Source organism: Aquila chrysaetos, chromosome 5 (assembly GCF_900496995.4).
Source record: "Aquila chrysaetos chrysaetos chromosome 5, bAquChr1.4, whole genome shotgun sequence".
Lineage (NCBI taxonomy): Eukaryota > Metazoa > Chordata > Aves > Accipitriformes > Accipitridae > Aquila > Aquila chrysaetos.
In genome coordinates this window covers 74,952,482-74,970,681 of record NC_044008.1, presented here as the reverse complement: position 1 = coordinate 74,970,681, position 18,200 = coordinate 74,952,482, and the positions used below count along the sequence as shown (strand labels likewise).

General features: G+C 51.3%; 3 protein-coding genes across 8 annotated transcripts; 2 read left to right on the top strand and 1 right to left on the bottom strand.

Moving 5' to 3' along the window:
- The first annotated feature begins 1,267 nt into the window (after positions 1–1,267).
- Positions 1,268–3,729, top strand: CPSF4L (cleavage and polyadenylation specific factor 4 like). The gene is made up of 5 exons (XM_030014027.2): positions 1,268–1,526; positions 2,364–2,516; positions 2,789–2,884; positions 3,212–3,305; positions 3,635–3,729. Exons 1-5 carry the CDS (start codon positions 1,424–1,426, stop codon positions 3,711–3,713), a joined length of 525 nt encoding a protein of 174 aa, XP_029869887.2. The 5' UTR covers positions 1,268–1,423; the 3' UTR covers positions 3,714–3,729.
- Positions 3,730–5,049: 1,320 nt separating this feature from the next.
- On the bottom strand, positions 5,050–8,865 carry C5H17orf80 (chromosome 5 C17orf80 homolog). Of its 2 annotated transcripts, XM_030015994.2 has the most exons (4): positions 7,440–8,865; positions 6,915–7,022; positions 6,594–6,710; positions 5,050–6,065 (listed from the first exon to the last, which is right to left on the bottom strand). In XM_030015994.2, the coding sequence occupies exons 1-4, from the start codon at positions 8,776–8,778 to the stop codon at positions 6,037–6,039; spliced, it is 1,593 nt and encodes a 530-aa protein (XP_029871854.1). In that variant the 5' UTR covers positions 8,779–8,865; the 3' UTR covers positions 5,050–6,036. The 2 variants fall into 2 exon arrangements, with proteins under 2 accessions (XP_029871854.1, XP_029871856.1); XM_030015996.2 differs by lacking the exons at positions 5,050–6,065; positions 6,594–6,710; positions 6,915–7,022 and adding an exon at positions 7,031–7,296 and having other exon boundaries at positions 7,355–8,865.
- Positions 8,866–8,982: 117 nt separating this feature from the next.
- On the top strand, positions 8,983–17,585 carry FAM104A (family with sequence similarity 104 member A). Of its 5 annotated transcripts, none has more exons than XM_030013462.2 (5): positions 8,983–9,219; positions 10,889–10,985; positions 14,879–14,920; positions 15,192–15,254; positions 16,932–17,585. In XM_030013462.2, exons 1-5 carry the CDS (start codon positions 9,173–9,175, stop codon positions 17,175–17,177), a joined length of 495 nt encoding a protein of 164 aa, XP_029869322.1. In that variant the 5' UTR covers positions 8,983–9,172; the 3' UTR covers positions 17,178–17,585. The 5 variants fall into 5 exon arrangements, with proteins under 5 accessions (XP_029869322.1, XP_029869317.1, XP_029869318.1 ...); XM_030013459.2 differs by lacking the exon at positions 14,879–14,920 and adding an exon at positions 12,388–12,520 and having other exon boundaries at positions 9,089–9,219; XM_030013457.2 differs by lacking the exon at positions 14,879–14,920.
- The last annotated feature ends 615 nt before the right edge of the window (positions 17,586–18,200 follow it).

Genomic DNA, 18,200 nt, shown 5'->3' with positions numbered 1-18,200 from the left:
CGGCTCCAGCCTCCAGCTCGGCAGCACCGCGCTGCCACGAGCCGACGGGGCAGAAAACGCGTGTTGGCTCGCTGAGCACGCACGGGACGTCGCCCCGCTCATTGGGACAGGATGGTGGCCCTGGCGCACCGCGGGCGAGCGAGCATGGGGCCAGTGCAACGGGTCCCGGGCTAGTGGGGAGTAACACCAGCACCGCTGCAATGCCAGCAGTGTCCGGCCAGCACCTTCTGCGGGGGAGGGCAGGTCGGCTGAGCTGCACCCGCAGCCTCCCCAAAATCCCTCCATCTGCACAGCGCAGGGTGGGCATCTCGGTGTGGGACCTGGCCCGAGCGTGGGACGCGGGTGGCACGAACGCTCGGTGCCGGGTCGGTGCACGGCACCTTGTGCAGGGCTGCGGCCGCAGCACCCGCAGGCGGCACTCCGGCAGGCGGGCAGCACTGGTCCAGTGCATTTATAGCTAGTGACAGAATGGGAGCAGGTCTCCATCCCCGATGCGTCAGGCCGTGTCGCTCCGGGCGCGTGCCGGGGATGCGCGTGGCCGTGGGAGCCGCGTGATGGAGGAGGGACGGAGCGTTAGGTTAAACCCGGGGGCTGCGTGGTGTTTTCCGGGTGGGCTCCCGGCAGCCCCGGGAAGCAGCGTGGCACCGAGGTCGTGCCCGGCGTGTGCCACTGCACGTGTACAAGCCCCCGGCCCCGTGGTGGGGACCGAAGGGGCTTCTCATCAGGGCATGAGGTGCGATCTGACCATCCCCACCAGGAGCCCGGGGACGTGGGTCTGTCCTGCCGGGCACCAGGCACTGGAGCGCGGGGCTGGGGATGGTGCCGCTGTGCACCCAGCGATGCTCAAAGCACTCGGCATGCAACAAAAACTACGCAGGATCCATCCCTTTCGATCTGAGCGTTTAGTTGCAGTACTTGGGCCACATTTGGTTCTGTTTAAGGCTGAGCAGCAGCCCCGGTGTGAGGGGGTTAACCCAGCTCATGGCCAGCCCCTGCAGACCCCAATGCTCCCGGGGAGATGTGGGCCAGCTGCTCTGCCCCAGAGCTGGGGCTGGAGGAAAAGCAGATGTCAGTGCAGAGAGGCAATTACGGGGGGGGGGGGGGATGCGATGGGGCCCAGGGGCTGAGCTCCCCGCAGCTGGGCTGCGGCACCAGGCAATCACGGCTGCAAATTGAGATCAGATGTGGGCAGCTTCTCTCTCTAAATGGAGCACTCCAGGTTGCTGCTTATACTGGTTTTGCTCTGGCTTGGAGAGGAGGAGGAGGGGGGGTTTCTGAGTACGGCTGAGGCCCAAGTTAGCTGCAGTGACCTGCAGAGCGTGGTGCTCCCTTGGGAGACCCGTGCTTTCCTCGGGCAGCCCCACTGTCAGCCCCTTTGCAGCCCTGCTCCCTGCTGGAGGTGCCTCTTGCCGGAGCGGAGGCGATGCAGGAGCTGGTGGCTGGTGTGGAGAAGATCAGGTTTGACTTGGAGGCTGATGTGGAGCAGCAGCGAGGAGCTCAGCCCCTGCCCTTCCCGGGTATGGACAGTAAGTTGGGGACAGGGTCCTGTGGCATCCTTGGAGGATGACGAGTGCAGGAGGTGTTGGGGTTCTCCTCTTTGCTGGTGCTCCTGGGTCTTGCTGCATCCACCACAATGCCTGGGTGCTTCTTGTCCTGCCTTTTCCCAGGGCTCTTGCCCAAGGCCTGGTTGGCTCCGGGCATTGCTCCCTCAGGGATGGATGCATCTGGCACAGCTTTGTGGGGGGTGCCAGCGGAGGGGGCTGAGATGCTCTCGCCCTCGATGGCACAGTGGTCCCGGCACTAGGGCTGGCTGGTGAAGCTCTCCCTGCCCTGCTTTCCCCTGCAGAGCTGGGGTCGGCTGTCTGCGAGTTCTTCCACCGAGGGCTGTGCACCAAGGGTGAGTGCTGCAAAGGGACAGGGATGGGACTGGCACCACCCTGAAAGATCCTGGGGACGCCAGGGAGCAGGACGGGACCCCTCTCCGCTCCATGACCAGCCCAAATCCGTGGCAGGTTGCTCTGTGGTCAGTGGGTTGAGCAGGTTTTGGCCCAAAATGCTAACGCTGCTCAGAGTCCATCATTTCCCCTGGCCCTTTGGTTCAAGCACTGGGGAGGGCTTGAACACCTCCAGGGCAACCAGACCTTGGCAGTGCCTGGGAAACTGAGCCCCACGCACCCAGTGGGTGCTGCAAATCTCTTCCACATCCTGGAAAGCTCCTGCTGGCGTGTCCCGAGCCGAGGAGCTGGGAGGTGCTGGGGCAGGGGGGGGTCCTGAGTGCAGGCTGGAGGGGCTGCTGGGGGGCTGCGATGGCAGGGGCCGTGGGGCACAGGCAGGCTGTGACAGCGGGTGTGTGCCACGGCCAGGCATGCGGTGCCCTTTCCGACACGTCGGCGGGGAGAAGACGGTGGTGTGCAAGCACTGGCTGCGTGGGCTCTGCAAGAAGGGCGATGGATGCAACTTTCTGCACGAGTACGACGCGACCAAGATGCCCGAGTGCTATTTCTTCTCCAAGTTTGGTAGGTGCGGGACCGGGCTGGGGACCCCAGCGAACTTTTCCCACCCCAGCACCCGTGTCCCTCGGGTCTGGCCTCGAGCAAGTGCCTGATGCCACCTCCTGTCTGTGGGAAGAAATGCCACTGGCACCTGCCCAGGGCCACTGTTCCCCAGGCCAAGCCTGGGTGCTCCTGGGGCACCTCGGTTCCTCCCATCCAGCCCATCCTCGAGTGATTTCCACCACGTTTGGCTCGAGTGAGCATTGTCCCACCTCTCCCACCCCTTGCTCCTGCAGGCGAGTGCAGCAACAAGGACTGTCCCTTCCTCCACACTGATGCCACCACCAGCACCGTGGGTTGTCCCTGGTATGACCGTGGTTTCTGCAGGCAAGGTGAGCTGTTGGGATGAGTGCTGGGGTGAGCAGGGGCTGCCCATGTTCCCCACCCACCGGTGATGGGGAGTCTGGACCCCACTGCTGGCCCAGCCTCCTGCCACCTCTGAGGTGATCAAGCCAGAGTGGGGTGAACCGCAGTGGGTTTTCTGGGGACTGCCTGGGAAGGAGACTGGGTACCCGGTGGGGATTTGGGCTCAGGGAAGCGAAGACCCCATAGAGGTGAAGGGGAAGAGGCTGCTGGGGAAAGCTGGGCTCCCAAAATCCCTGTGGGGCAGGGGGTGATGCCATGTCCCCATAAGCAGGAACCTCTCCTCTGCGTGGCAGGTCCCCTGTGCAAGTATAAGCACACGCGGCGGGTGATGTGTGCCAACTACCTCATCGGCTTCTGCCCGGAAGGACCCAAGTGCAAATTCATGCAGTACGTACTGGGCAGGCTGGGGGGGGAGCTAGGCACGCGGCTGGGGGACAGCCCCCTCTCTGAGGCTGCAGAGGTGGCCGTGGCCCTTGCAGTGTCTGGGTCAAGGACAAGAGTGCTTTGGGTCCTTGTCTGAACTAACTGGACCCCTCCGGTCTCTCCCCATGTCCAACCTGAGCTGGTGACCGCAGGGTTATCCCCGTGGGGATGCCTGTACCAGCTGCCTGAGCCCTGGAACAGCCCTGAGAGGCTGTGGGAGCCATGGGGGGATCTGGGGGTACCGCTTGCTATGTCCTGGGGAGTAACTGCCTGTCCTCTGTGTCCTTCTCCAGCCTCAAGCCCGGGCTGATGACAAGCAGCATGGATCCATCCAAGGTGATGCAGGGAAGGTCCTATGCTGTTCTCTCTTGAGCTGAAGCCCTCTTGCTCTGTGCCTCTGCCCATCCGGGTGATGCACCAGCTGCCCCTGACCCACAGCCCTTGCTTCCCTTGCTTCTGCCCCAGCTTTTGTGGGAGCTTGGTGGGACAGCAGCTGCTAACTGCCCCTCTTGCCCCGCATCCCCCCAGGGAGCTGGCTGTCCTCGGGGGCTTGTACAGCTGGACGCGGCTGCCAGCGAGGAGAGTGGATGCGAGGATGTGCCACCCATGGAGCCCCCCCTACGAGTCACCGGCAGCACCCAGCACCTATCAGCACAGCTGTGGGACACCAATACCTGCCCCCGGGGCCCACAGAGCCTGTTTGAACAAGGCACCTGCTTCAAGTGTAAGTGTTTTTGGGACTGGGAGGCCTGGGAGCAATGGTCTAGCCTCGGAGGGAGGGTAAAGTGCTATGGTGAGGGGCAGGATGTGGTGCAGGGACTGCCACAGCTCTCTCAAAACAGCTTCCTTGACTCTAGATGTCTGTCTTCTCTCTGGGCTGTTTCTCAGCCCTGGAACCTGCCCCCCCCCAGGCAGCTGGGGTGTGAACTGGTGGGGAAGGAGGCTGTACTTGGGTTGAAATAATCTGACCGCAAGTGGTGATGGGGAGAAAGGACTTGTGTGGTAATAAACACTTGGCATGCAGTGGCATAGGCCTGGAGAGCAGTGAGCCCCTTGTGTCCCTGTGGGTTGGAGGTTTGTTGCAGCTGGAGGTCTCGGGATGCTGCTCGCAGGTGAGAGCTGTGCTGGAACATGGCATGGCTCCATTAGCCCGTTTGCTGGGAAATGGTGTGGAAATGAACATGTGGTAGGATGGCACTGGGTTGATCCAGCATAAAACCGACGCCTGCCTCTCCTTGTCCCCACAGTGCGGACAGAAAGGTCACTACACCAGTTAAGTGTGGGAAGAGGCAGCTGGAAATCTTGCGGGGGAAGTGACTCAAGTGCTCCCACATGGAACACGGAAGGAGGACACCGTAAAGCACAATGGAGCCAGCCAGACGGCTACTAGGGCAGTTGCTGGACTAGAAAAGCCAGTGGGTTTTGCTCAGCACTGGCTCTCACAGCTCTTTGCACAAGCAGCAGAGAAATCACAGCTTCCCTAATGCAACCAAAATTGGACTCTTCACAGCTGCCTCTGGTTCCCCCCTGTGCAGCTGCTGGCTGCATATGGACCTGGGCAGCAAGTCACTATGTGATCACAGGTTTGCAGGAGTATGGGACCAGCTTGTGCTGGGGTCCTGGGAGATCAGGGTGTGGGTGTGCTAATCCCCCCTGAAAGGGGTCAAGAAGCACCATTTTTGAGAACAGACAGCACCAAGCAGGAAAGGAAAACTCACAAAGGCTTTTATTGCTAGCAAGAGGGGGTTTTTGGTGAAACACCTCTGACACAGTATTACTGCACTGCTCTTTGAATAAAGAGTTCAGATTTTTTTTCTTTTTTTTACCCTTCATGCCTGTAACATGACCAACCCTTTTCCAGACATGTTTGATGATGGCAGGCTACAACTAGCACTCTCATAACTGTCCTCATTTGTCTGATGCAGACATCGGTTTGCCCTTTGGGCACAACAGCTAATCCAATGGATTTTCTTCCTCCAGAAATAGGGCGCTGCGGTCTGAATGCTGCTGCTTTAATGCCTTCACAAAGGTCCTTCCCCCAGAGCCTGGGCAGTCCCACCAGTGCCGTGCTGACAGCGAAGCAGGGGCTGGGGGGCCCTTTGTGGAAGGGCTCTGTGGGGACCACCCTTCTCCTACCAGTTGGCAGCAAATCCCATCGCGCTTGCTGTGGAGAGGGGTAAGTAAGAAACGGGCTGTGTGGGGCACAACTCTGCTAACTTAAAGGGAATGGTTATTCCAGCCAAAGCTCACCCTGCCACAACACATCACAAACTTTACTGCCAAACACTCGGACTACAACATACATGTCAATTAATCCACATTGACAGCCCAGGCCAAGGAGTTGTCCTGTGTCTGGTGTCCCAAAGTGAGAGATTCAGGCTTCTGCAGACTACGGGAGCTCTGCTGCATACAGACCTCCAATGGGCAGCTCTAATGCTTTCTTCTTTCAGTACTAAACACTGCCTGAACCAGACAGCAGTGACCTCAGGCTGTTACTGTCAGTGTCACCCCTGTCTACAGGAGGGTAACTGAAAAGCAGTTGCCCCCCCCCCCCTCCCCATTAAAGAACCTGTCTCTGACAGTAACTGGGCCTCTGCTGATTTAAATCCCTGTTGGGACACTGGTCCTGAGCACTTCTGCTGACTCCCAGTCAAATATTTGTGACTATTCCTTGGGTGCTGTTCCAGCTTCTTCTTCAGTGGTATTTACGCCAGCGATGACTCTCTAGAAAAACGGGGAGGGGGGGAAAAACCAGATGAGTGTTAGCACAGTGCTATGCTTGGGAACTACATGAGGGTGCTTTGCCCAGCAGTGATGAGCAGGAGGCTGACTGCAGCCTTCTCTGTTTACGTGCTGTAGAGCTGCGCATGAGAGCAAGTCCTGCTGAGGAAACTACAGGAAACACCAGTAAATCCCTTGCCAGTTATGAGTAAATCCAGGGAAGGGGTGCTTAGTGTTGCAACACCTCTTCCCTCTGCTTTGTGCAGGGTTTAAAAGTGCTCCTGACAGTTCCTGGTGCTCTCCAGGGAGAAGCTGTAAATCAGCAACTGTTATTGCCACCATTATTAGCTGAATTCCTCTGCCTACCTAAGCCACGTCAGAACACTGTTCTTTAAGCTCTGGTGTTAGTCTTAAATGTGAAGTATTTAAACTTTCAGAGCTTGAATTAACATGAATGGCAAATAGACTTTCTACATGCTGCAAAAGGGGGAATTGCCTGAAATAAGACAGATACCAAGAAGGAAATCTTACTGATGTGCTGATAGTTCCAGCCATAGCTGAGGAGGCAGTATCCAGCCAGCAGCATAGAGATCCCAGCTGGTCCACCCCTCTTCACGTTGATATATTTGTCATAATAGCTGCTCCAGGCTGTTGGAACAGAAATGCAAGGGTCAAACCGTGAACGAGTCTTACGGAGTTCATTGGTTTCCATGTAACTTTCCAAAGCCAAATGGCTGGGTCTATTTATTTACTTCTTCATAAAGATCCAGACTGGCCACTTGGACCAGGCTGCAGCACGTAAATCTGGTAAGTGTGACAATTCTGCCCCAAGAGTGAAGAATTTAGCCTCACCTTTCTGCACTCCTCCAAGCAGCCCCTGAAGAGAAAAGTCGCAGGTGGCCAGCCACGCGGGCAGCTCCCTGAGCCTTACATCCATCAGACGCCTTTCTGAGAGGGGACCTGTGCGATGAGAAGTCGGAGTGGTCAAAGGTAGGAAAGTGAGGGCAATATGCATGGCGCTCGCATTCCCTGCGCTGGGTGGTGAACACGGAGCTGGTATCTGACACAGCTGCAAGTGACTTGGGCTCGGGACTGACTGCTTGGAAGGGAGGAGCAGAATCGTCTCTCCCACAAGGTGAGTGAGTTGGCTCTGCCAGCCCAAACATGCAAGAGCCTGACTCAAACCTAAATAAAAACATAAACCATTAGTTTTGCAGGCTGGAGGGTTGGACAGTTAACCTCCTGGGATCCTTCCTGGATCTCTTTCTGGACAAGCCCAGCAGCTTAGTGTTTCCCACCCCTCCTCTCCCATTCACATGGGACAGTTTAGCCTGACAGTGCAGTAAATCTCGGCAGCAGAGACTTTTCTCACGTTACCTTGTTGCCCCTCTGAGAAATTGCCCCTTGCTGTCTTCATTGTGATGCCCATGTCTTCTTGGAAAGGCTTCCCTGGAAAAATACTCAGCCCATCATAATTAGGATATAAGTCTGGAAACCACTCCAAGCCCATGGCACCTGCCTGCCTGCTCCTGCCAGAGGCCTGGGATAGACAGATGGGTTGGCTTTTGGAGGTGTGGAGCAAGAACTGGTGCAGCGCCAGCTCTGTGTCCCTCCTTGCATTCAGGATGGGCTCAGAAACTACAGCCATCTGCTCCTTGCTCTCTCGAAGCTTTTGTATGCTGGTTAGGTAATTTTTGGATGCCCCTTCGTTGTGACCTCTGAAACCCTCTATCGCTGACAGATGGAGGCTCTTCGTATGCAAAGCAGAAAAAGGAGCTTTGTATTCCACACCAACTTCAAGGTACATCTGCTTCTCTTCTGTCACGGTTTTGTCTGTTGCCTCCTGCTGAACAAGGTCACTGGGGCTACTTCTGCACTCGGCTTCAGGGGGATCTTGAAGTGTGGGTATTTTCGTTGCCTTTAAACTACTGCCTTTTTCTCCCTTTGAGCTCACAGACTTGTTCTCCATGGCTCCAAGCCCGCACGTCTCTGTTTTTGCAGTATCTGGAACAGTTATTCCCTCCTGTGGGTCAGGCTGGGCTGCGTCAGCGCGGTCAGCAGCGCTGCCTCGATCCGGCCCTTCCACAGGTGACCTGTGTGTGCCGTGGCTCCCTGCTGAAGCATCCCTGCCCCTGGAACCGCTCTTCTCCCTGATCACCCTGGCGCGGTGCTTCTCTATTACTATTTTCACTCCTTTACTCAGCTTTTTGGGTATATCTTTAACCTCCTCGGGGAGCAAATCAAGGGACGCGGCTACCTCCTGTACTGCGGGTTCCACCTTCTGTTCTGCGCGGCCTCTGTTGGATTGGTGGCAAAGCCCAGGGCTGGACCTTCCACCCTGCTCGGCCGCGACCTTCTGCCCCTTCCAGGCCGCCGCATCCTTCTCTGCGCGTCCCGCCGCCGCTTCCCGGGGGACCGCACCGGCCAGCCCCTGCCCCACGCTGGAGCTGGGCAGCCGTTTGCCGCTCTTACCCACCCGCGGCCTGCTACCTGCCCCCTGCCCGGCGGCAGCGAGGCCGGCTCCGTCCGAACCAGAGCCGCTCCCGGGCGCGGAGGGCCCGGCGGCCGGGCCTAGGCCTGGGCCTGGGCCTAGCCCCGGGGCGCTACCGGTGGCTGAGCCGGGCGCGGCCTTGCAGTGCGGGAGGTGGGAGCGGAGCCGTTTGAAGGGCCTGTGGCAGTACGGGCACAGCTCTTTCCCCGCCGGTGCCGCCGCCATGTCAGCACAGCACCGGGCCGCCCTCCCGGGGCCGCTTTTCCGTCAGGCGCCGCCGCCACTACTCCCTGTTGGGGGGGGGGGGGGGGGGGGGGGGGGTGTCTTCGGGGGTGAGCAACGCGCATGCGCGCCCACCCCGCGCCGGCGCACGTTGTGACGCCAGAGAGGGGAGCGGCCGGCCGGCGGCAGGCGTTGCGCATGCGCAGGAGGCGGAGGCGCCGGAAGCGGCGGTTGGAGCCGAGCGAGGCGGGCGCGGGGAAGGGAGGGGGGGGGGGGGAGAGAAGAGAGAGAAACGTCCTCTCCTCAGCGGTGGGCGCCGGGCCGGGTTAGGCCGTACTGCATCGCAGCCTCTCGCCTTGCTTCGTCCGGGCCTCGTAAAGCTCAGCCCAGCCCCGCCATGAGCTGCCGGCAACCGCTGCCGAGCGAACGGGGAGCGAGACAGAGGTGTGTGTGTGGGGGGGGGAACGGGGCCTGAGGGGAGGTGGTGGTTGGGGGGGGCTTGGGGCTTGGGGTAGGGGCTCGGTCACCGAGGGGGACGGCCTGTTGGGCACCGGAGGTGAGGTTTTTGGAGTGGGGAGGGGGGGGGGGGGGGTGGCTTGAGGAAGAGGTGGGCGCGGAAAGGGGGGGAGCTGCGAAGGTGAGGGATGGCGGGGGGAGAGGGAAGGAGCGGCCCCCTGATCTCTGGAAGGGGTTAAACTGGGGCTGGGAGAGTGGCGGTGGTGAACGTTAAAAGTGTAGCCGGGTTTGGGGGGGGGGCGGTTGGCTGCGTTCGGGGCGTAGAGGAGGTGGGGGGGCCTCGCGGTGTGCTGGAGGGGCGTTTCTCGGCTTGGTGGGGAAGGGAGAGGAGGTAGGTCCTAGCTGGGTGGGGGAGAAACAGGAGGGACCATGAAGCATGTAAGAGCTGGGCTGTGAGAGCCCGGGGTTGTGAGGCGGCAGGGTAGGCCGTGGGGGACGGAGGTGTTGAGTTTGTTGGTGGGCTGCAGGCGTTAAGAAAAGGAGGGATCTAGAGGCAATGCAAACGTGGAGCGAGGCGGGGAGGTCGCCTCTAAGAAGAGTGGCCCTGGGAGAGGGAGAAGCCGGTGGACGGTGGTGGACAACGGTTGAGAGTGCTGTGGGCATCCCAGGGATGGGAGAGCGAGGAGGCAGCTCCTGGTCTGTAGGCGTGGACCAAATACTGGCAGCTGAGTCTGCTGCAGAAGGTTGTCTGTAAGAAAAGATTTGGTTATAAATACCTCGCTTGAGTCTGTTTTGACTCATTTGAGTGTGTATTATTTTTTAGGCAGCAAAACAGCTCCGTCCTATTTTTTGGATAGTGCCCAGCGTGCTGAGGTCCTGGTTGATCCATAGCGTTTGTACGGTGGGACGAATCATTTGATATTAGCATTAAAATTCTGTGGATGCTGAGAGATGTTGATTTGCAGGAATTCTAGGTTGCTGTTTTTGATCAGCTGCTGTGAAGCAGTGTTGATGTCATAAAAGAATGGCAAATACATAGAAACAGGGAAGGATTTGTCTTCCATGAGGTGTTTTCTGACAAAACTTCCTTTCTGCATGGAAATTAATGTTGTTCAGGAATGTGACTTGACTTCAAATGCTGTCAGAGTGGAGAGACTAAAGAAAGTCATCGTAGGCGCTAACTGCAGACTCGTGTAAGCAAGATGAACGTAATTCAGTATTTACTGAAAGTGTGGTCACTGCCACTCTTCCTGGGTGTTTTTCTCAGCCTGTCAGATGTTATTCAAAGTCCCAGGCTTATTTTTAGACGTGCCTGAGTACTGAGAGCAGTTGCAAGGCTGAGAATTGTCAAACGAGTTTATTTAGAAAGATGCTCAGCACTGGTTTTAATGGTAGGTGTGAGTCCATGTCCCTTAAACTGATATGAAAACATCAGCCTGGCTACTTTGTGAGAAATGTGACAGTTTTCTCTCTATTCTATAGAGAACAGCTAAAAAGAGAACGTGGAAGTCCATAGCACATCAGAGGTTTAGATACATCCTTTATTAATTTTCCCACTTTTTTTTTCTGTAGAGTTGCCTTTAGAGGACAAAACAGAAGATATGTCAGTAAACTGATAATATTTCTTTTTTCTTCTTTCTTCCTGAACCTTCTTCAGGAAGAGGAGACGGAATGGCAATGAAGATGATGGTCATGTTCCCCAGACAAAACGTAGTACCAGGAATACTGTCCTTCAGGACTCCTGGGACACTGAGGTGAGAGCCTTCCTGGGCAAATTCAGTTTCCTTTAATGCTGAATTTAAATAACAGTTGGAATATTCTGTGAAATTTTATTCATGGAGAGTAGTTAATGAAAACACTTTTTTTTTCTTTGTGTATGAGGTCACGAGGCTTGACTCTGTTACATCCTTCAGAGATTGAAATCTGTAAAATGTGGTTTGGAAATCAGCGTGTTTTCTAGTGAACCTGGTTATCTTTGGCCTGAGTATTTCTGTTAATATCTTTCAAATACTGATGTGTAGTACCCAAGTGAAGATACAAGAAAAGCATCTGCTGCCACTTTTAGTTTTGCTGTCTGAAACAAAGTGTAACATATCCAGAACCGAGGAAATGACTAGGGTGGATTACAAGTGTGTGTGGTCACTTTGCCTGGCCATCTACTCTTCCAACTTTGCATTTACTTATAGTAATGTGATTATTTGTGGTAGAAAGTCAAAAAGCATTCCAACTAGTGCGATACACAAAGTGCCTCTTGCAAGCAGTAGCACTTATCTGATGTTTAAAAAATGCTCTGATAGATCTTGGCAGTTTAAGCAAGACTTGCTTGTTCACAGCTAAAACACTTGAACTCAAACTATTAGGTTTCTACTCGTATTTGCCATGATCTTTTGCTGGATGTGGGATAAACTGTCTCTTCTTCTCTCATCGCTTGCATGACAGGTGTTCTAGGATGGTGCAATTTGCTAGCTATGAGACTTCTTTTTTACAAAATGCTGATTTCCAAACTGCTGCCAGATTTCCTGAATTGTTGCCGGTATTAATCATCTGAGAATTCACTGTATGCATTTCTAATTAGCAATGTAGTTCTGTTGCAAAATATTAATGAAAAAGAGCATGCAGAGCAGAGGCTTCCTCCTGGTTTGTGTCCCTGGAAGTTAATGAAATGGATTTCTTTTAAGGTTTTTAAAATATCCTTGTGGTTTTTTTGTACAGCCCTCTCACTCCAAAGATTGGCTGTAATGAGTAATTACGAACTATTGCAGTTATATTGAGCTATTAACTATACTTCGACTGCAAAAAATATTAAATGCTATGTAACTTTGAGCAACATATCTTTTATCATATGGCAATGGCTTCAAATGTATATTTCCACTTAAAAAGATACAAAGCTCTGTATCTCACCGTTCCTTTTGTGAGGGAGGCTTTCTTTTAACCCGTACACCTTTACAAGTAGCTAATGTCAGTGATACTGTATGGAAAATGCTCTAACAGCTGAGATGTTCATCATGAAGGAATTCGCTGTGATGAAAAATGTTCCTGGTTCCTGTATTGTTGTTTTGCCAGAAGTAAGACTTGCTGGGATGAAGTTGTATTTGTATAACGGGTAGAACCATAAATAGTTGCTTGCCATCTGACACTGAATCACTTGTCCAACAGGTTAAACACCTCTTCGTTTGTAGAGTAGTTAATGGCTAAACGAGCTTTGTGGCGGGAGGAGGAAGAATTTAGTGTGGAACAAGGGATTGAAGTAGGAGTAATGAAATTAAGAATATCAGGAAAAACCTTAATGGTGAGTGGCAGAAGCACCTTTGCTTGTCATATAAACACTTGGCGTTTGACCGGGCAAAGCTGCTCAAAATGCGGAAATGGAAATAGTCTTGTAGTAGCCACACAAGAATGGATGACCTTAACTCTGTCCTTAATGGCTGTTTTGTTTGGGGTGCCTGCAAATGAACAGCATGGGCATGAACTGCCTGCCCTGCCACCAGCGACATCAGTGCAGAGTTCAATTGCTGAGGCTAACATTAAGACTCCTGCTTCATGCATGCACTTGCGTTGTAGAAGTATGTTTTTAACACATTAAACCCTGATGTGCAGGCAAGGAGAATCTCTTACTGTTGACGCTGAAGTGGAGGAATGTGCCTGCTGGACGCAGTTTTACATAAATCAGTGTTCCCTTTCTGAAGGGTAAAAAATTCACAATGTTGTCTACCGATGAACAGAACTTTTTTTTTTTTTTTTTTTTTGGCTTGTTCTCTTGTAAGGTAGGATCACTGAATTGAGCATGCCCAGAAATTCAAGCTATGAGATTAAATCAGTATTATTCAAATGTTTCTTTAAGGACTTCCTGTGCCAAATGGAGAAATTATTCTGCTTATAGTGCACAAGTGCTTCCGATTGATGTCACTGAAATTCTTGGCCATTTGTAAAACTTTTATTTAGTTTCCTGATACTTTGCCGTTTACAAAGACAGCTCTTGCTGATTAAAAATCCTCAGTAGTTTTAGGATGTTGAACTAAGGGAGAAAGTGTGTGTGTAGTAGCAATTTGTAACTTCGAAGAGTACATGAGGAGAGAATTGCTTTTCATCTGATGGCATACACACACCTGCTTTTTGTGAAACATTAGCTAGAGTACTGATTCCTTTTGCCTTCCTTTGGTTGAAAGTTGACTGTTTTCTCTTACAGAGTGGGGTTGACTTGACAACATAACCTCAGTATGAAAAATCAGGCAGCCATATTACTAAAACTGGATTTGGCTTTTGTCAGGATCTCTTTCCATTTTTTTGTCTTACTCTTCATAGCTGACAGCAATACGTGTAAGATGAAGGGAGATTTTTTCTTAGTGGCAGTTCAAACATGGGCTGTTCTGTAATGTTATCCCTCAGTCCCTCACTTTGAATCCTACTGCTCATGTGAGCTAGATTTGATGCAAAAGGCTATCACTGTTTTCTCCCACTGGATTGTTCTTTCATCCAGGGTAGACAGCATCCTTGAGTCTGACTGACTCTTACAGGAGGGAAACTGAGATTCTCTTCAATCTCTGTCAGCACTGCTTCTTGGCAAATCACTATAACTATGTGCAATTCCTGCTCTTCTTGGAACAAACCACTCCCACACTCCTGGGTGACAGCCACCCTGAGGATGACAGTCAACTTCTGCTCTGCAGTTCAGCCCGTGAGCAGGCACATGACAAAAATGCTAGACTAGAACTACAGGGAACGTTAAACATTAGCAAAGCAGAGCATTTGCTACTGTGTTTCCCTTCCTGTTCAGCCTGTCCTCCATTGACCAAGAGGTTAGCTGTGTTGTTTTCCCTGGTACTCACTTATAAATTCAGCAAAAGCCCTTCCTACAGGAGTGTCATTGTTGGCCCGTATGTCAAGTCAGGCAAAGTTGTAGTGGATCCTCTGAGGGGCCTGGCTGCAAGCAGCCGCTCACGGGAATTACAAGAATCTGCAGTTGTGCTCTGCAACCTGGGGAATCGCCAATGAAAAGCCCTTTGCTCTGATTTTCCCTGGGAAGGAAGGGAGTCTGCAGTGTTCTGGCTAACTCTTTTCCTTCCTGAATAACTTCTGTAAAACCTAATTTCTTGTGGTTCCTCTTTGTTATTCTGACAGATGACAGGATTCCCCAGAGCTTAGAAATACCACTGTTTTGTTGGTGGAGATTGCTGACGCACAGCAGCAGTTGCTTCTCTCAAATCAAAGTGTTTGTCTAGTGTTGCAGCTATGCCACTCTACAGTATTACACTAGCGAGGAAGGGCTGGTCTTAAATTCTAACTAAAACCAGATAATGTCTCTGTTAAACTCATCTTGAATGATTTTGAGAGCAGCAGGGGCTGAATGGCTGTTTCTTAAGTTCCTGTCATGAGTGATTGAGATGCTACGTCACAGATCAGATTAATACATTTAACGGGGCATTTGTTTGGAAGTTATTTAAAACTTCTGTAGCTACTCAGTGTGATGCTAAGAGGGGCTAATGACCCAGGTAAACCTTGAAGATGCCCTTTTGATACTTAAAAGTACTCATAAACTTTCATTGGGCTACTTTCCTTTGCCCTTTTGCTTAAAACTTTGTTTCATTGTGTAGATGCCTGTCATTGCTGACATGATGACTTTAAGGATTCTTTTTTTGTCTAATTGTAGTCCAAATGCGTAACAGAATGTGCACCACAGCCTGGGGAAATGGTAGGTCTTTGACGTGATTTGGGCAATAAACGGGCTTCACGTGCTAGTGAATTTTTGCATTAGAGAAATGGAAATAAAGAGGGTCTGACAAACCAGATCTGTCAACAGCCTTAGATGTAGGAAGCACGTCCCAGGACACTGTCTCGGTTTTAAAAAAATTAGACATGCATAAAATAATCATTACTAACAGCTCTGAAATGTTTGTTAAGATGTGAAACCTTAGCAGTAAGTAATACTAGGTTCTCATTTCGATTTTTACCTTGATTTTCAGAAGGTGGCTGTAACGAAAAACAGTAAGGAACACAGACTAAAAGGAAACAAAGTGTCCTGTGCGGTGGGTTTCTCTCCAAGGCTGCTGTGACTTGTTCAGCATAAAGGCATTGCATTTCAATATTTGTGCTTCTATGCAAAAAGAGATGGTCTAGCAAGCACCATTTCGTGGCTCCTCTCTGTCCTTCTCTCTCCCTCTCTAGCATTAGCAGCATTAGGAGGAGGAGCTGGTTGCTCATGTAGTTATATCTGCTGCTTCCTCAAGAATGACTTCACATGTGTTTTGTTGGTTTCTCCTTGCTAGCTGAACCTAACACGCCAGCGTGTGTGCAGCCTCGGTGCCATAGTCTTGCTTGCTGTACTACAACAGAAAGAACCGAAGCATTTTTGGTGCTTAGCAAAACAAGGAAATTTATATGGTTGAATTGTCACAATCGATTGCAGAACCAGTGCCCTGGGGTTTCCAGTCAGCATTGAGATGTGGGCCACCTCAAATGTTCATACAGTGCCTTCCTGGGCCTTTCTCACTGCTCATTGACAGATATGTTGGGTGCAGTTTGCACCATTCTTCAGATTTACTCCAAAGTGAGGCCTTCTGGATGTGGTGCTGACTGTTAAATTACTGTGGACTTCTTTAAATTTGTGTTCCTCTGCTGTGGCCACCAAGCTTTGACTTCTGTGGTTTTAGTTTAATACTTACAAAAATGTGGGGTGGTTTTTTTAGCTGCTGTCACACTGGCTGCTTTTGTGAATTTACTTCTTACGGGATAGCAGAGTAGCCATTCTCTGATTCTTAAGCACCTAAATATTTGCAGTGTTGTCCTGAACAGCGTATCACACACTAATGAAATATTTCAGCTCTAACTAATGGAACCTTTCATTAGCAGCCCTTGAAATGGTGTAAGCCAAACAGTTTTATGTCTTTGAAACACTGAAAATGATGGCTAATGCTCTTCCAGTCATTACCATGAAATGTGTTTATCCTAAATGCTGGGAAATGAGCCCTGTCCCCTATGCAAGCTAAATCATGAGTTCTCTTTTCTGCATGTGGAATTCTTCGATGCCTGTCGCTCTTTCACTGTCATGTCAAGTAAATTGTTATGGAAAACTAACTACCAGTTAACATTGCCATCCCAGTACTTAACTGGGAGAAGTGTAGTTGTATGTGTGTCAAAGTGTTCAAAGACTTAAAATGGGTATCATGTTGCATTTGTTTTTAACAGCCTGTTGCTTTGGATGCTTCAGATCTCATTTTAGAAAGATTGACTTGTAGGAAAATGCTTTGCATGGTGCTTACCTAAAATGTCTGCTAGAACAGAAGTGATAAACTTTTCCTCATGCCCTGCCTGCCTTTACTGACACGTGCAGTTCAGTAGGAATGTTCTTTATTTTCCAATTCTCAGATAAATTCAGCAAACTTCACTAGTGCTAAAGTGGGTCATGGGGGCAGAGCTGGTGGGCCTAAAACTGAAAGATTGAAATCCAACGTACTGGAGGTCAGCGAACCTCCGGGTGAAGGCTTGCTCATCCCTTCAGCTCTGTGACGCTTTTCATGTGTTGGCAATAACGGAAGCCGTGAATGCCAAGAAAGCACTTGGTGGATTTATGTTAGTCCATCAGGCTGAACGTGAGCCTGGAAGGGAGGGACTTGTCGTAAAGATGGTTTGCTTACCTGAGGTGTTTCATTATGGACAGGAGAGAAAACCGTGTGATTTTGCTGTTAACCTTCTCTTTGTCTCAGTCCTCCAGCAGCGATAGCGGCAGCAGCAGCAGCAGCAGCTGTAGTAGCAGTAGCATCAACAGCCCTGACAGAGCGTGCGGTGCAGAAACCAGCCTAAACCCGATAATTGCAGGATCCAGTCCTGTCTCCTCTCAGTCCTTCCATGAGCAGTCTGCACTAAGCCAAGGTCCTTACTTCCACATCAACCAGATCCTGAAGGAGGCACACTTTCACAGCTTACAGAGCCGGGGGCGCCTTCCTACATGATGAACCAGCAGTTCCCTGCCTTCTGTGAAGGGACAGCACTGTGTAGATTTGATATTTCAACTTAAAAGTTTGTTAAAATGGAATTGCACAAAACGCCTGTTGCCTTTTCAGTCTATATTTGAAATAACAGGTTAACAGGAAATTGTTTACTTGTGGTTTGCTGCACTATTGCAATGCAAAAGGGGCTTTGAAGCAATTTTTATAGGATTCTTTTTGGGGTGGTTATAAAGTACATGTCAAGAGGAGACTGAGGAATACACATCTGTGTTATAGGATTGCAAAATGTCCAGTTCCAATCAACTGCCTAATCTGTTTGTTAGCAATTTGTTGCTTTATGTAAAGTTCTCAAAACGTTCATCTTCAGTTTTATAAGTCTTTTTTAATTTCAATAAACTAGTAAAAAATTTATTTGGCAACATAATTTATTTGAGCATTTAGAGTTAGTAAGACAGTAAGGAATAGGTGCAGTCACTGGAATCCCTTAGGACTGCCCCAGTGGCGAACTTTCCACCCAGCTCGGTGTGCGATGAGCCCTATCTTGCTTGATCTTTACTGCTGTAGTGTTGAAAACAAAATGTGAAACGAGAACCAGGAAAGCTTAGGCAGCTGTAGCTGAAATGTCAGGTGCCTGCTGGGTTCACTTAGAGAGCAGAGTCATGTTGCCTATGGAGAAAAGTACAGAGTAGCCTGGGGAGGGGCTTTTGGAGGAGAGAGGTTTTATGTTGCTCCACTACCCCTTTCTAGCTGTGAAATGTTTTGTTTTCTGCTACAGTGTGTAGTTGTTTCTGGGTTTTTTTTCTTTAATTCGACTGTAAGGTTAACAACTTCTAAGGAATAGGAGGTGAAAGAGTAGCTACACCTCTGTTCCAGCAACCAGATGGCAAGGACAATCCTGACCTGGGCCTGGTTCAAGTGGCATACTATGATCTGGCTAAGGATGGAAAACGACTTCTCTTCTGACAATACCAGCAGAGGTGTCACCGCTCCCTGCCAAGGGGAGAGAGCGATCACAGTGAAGATGAA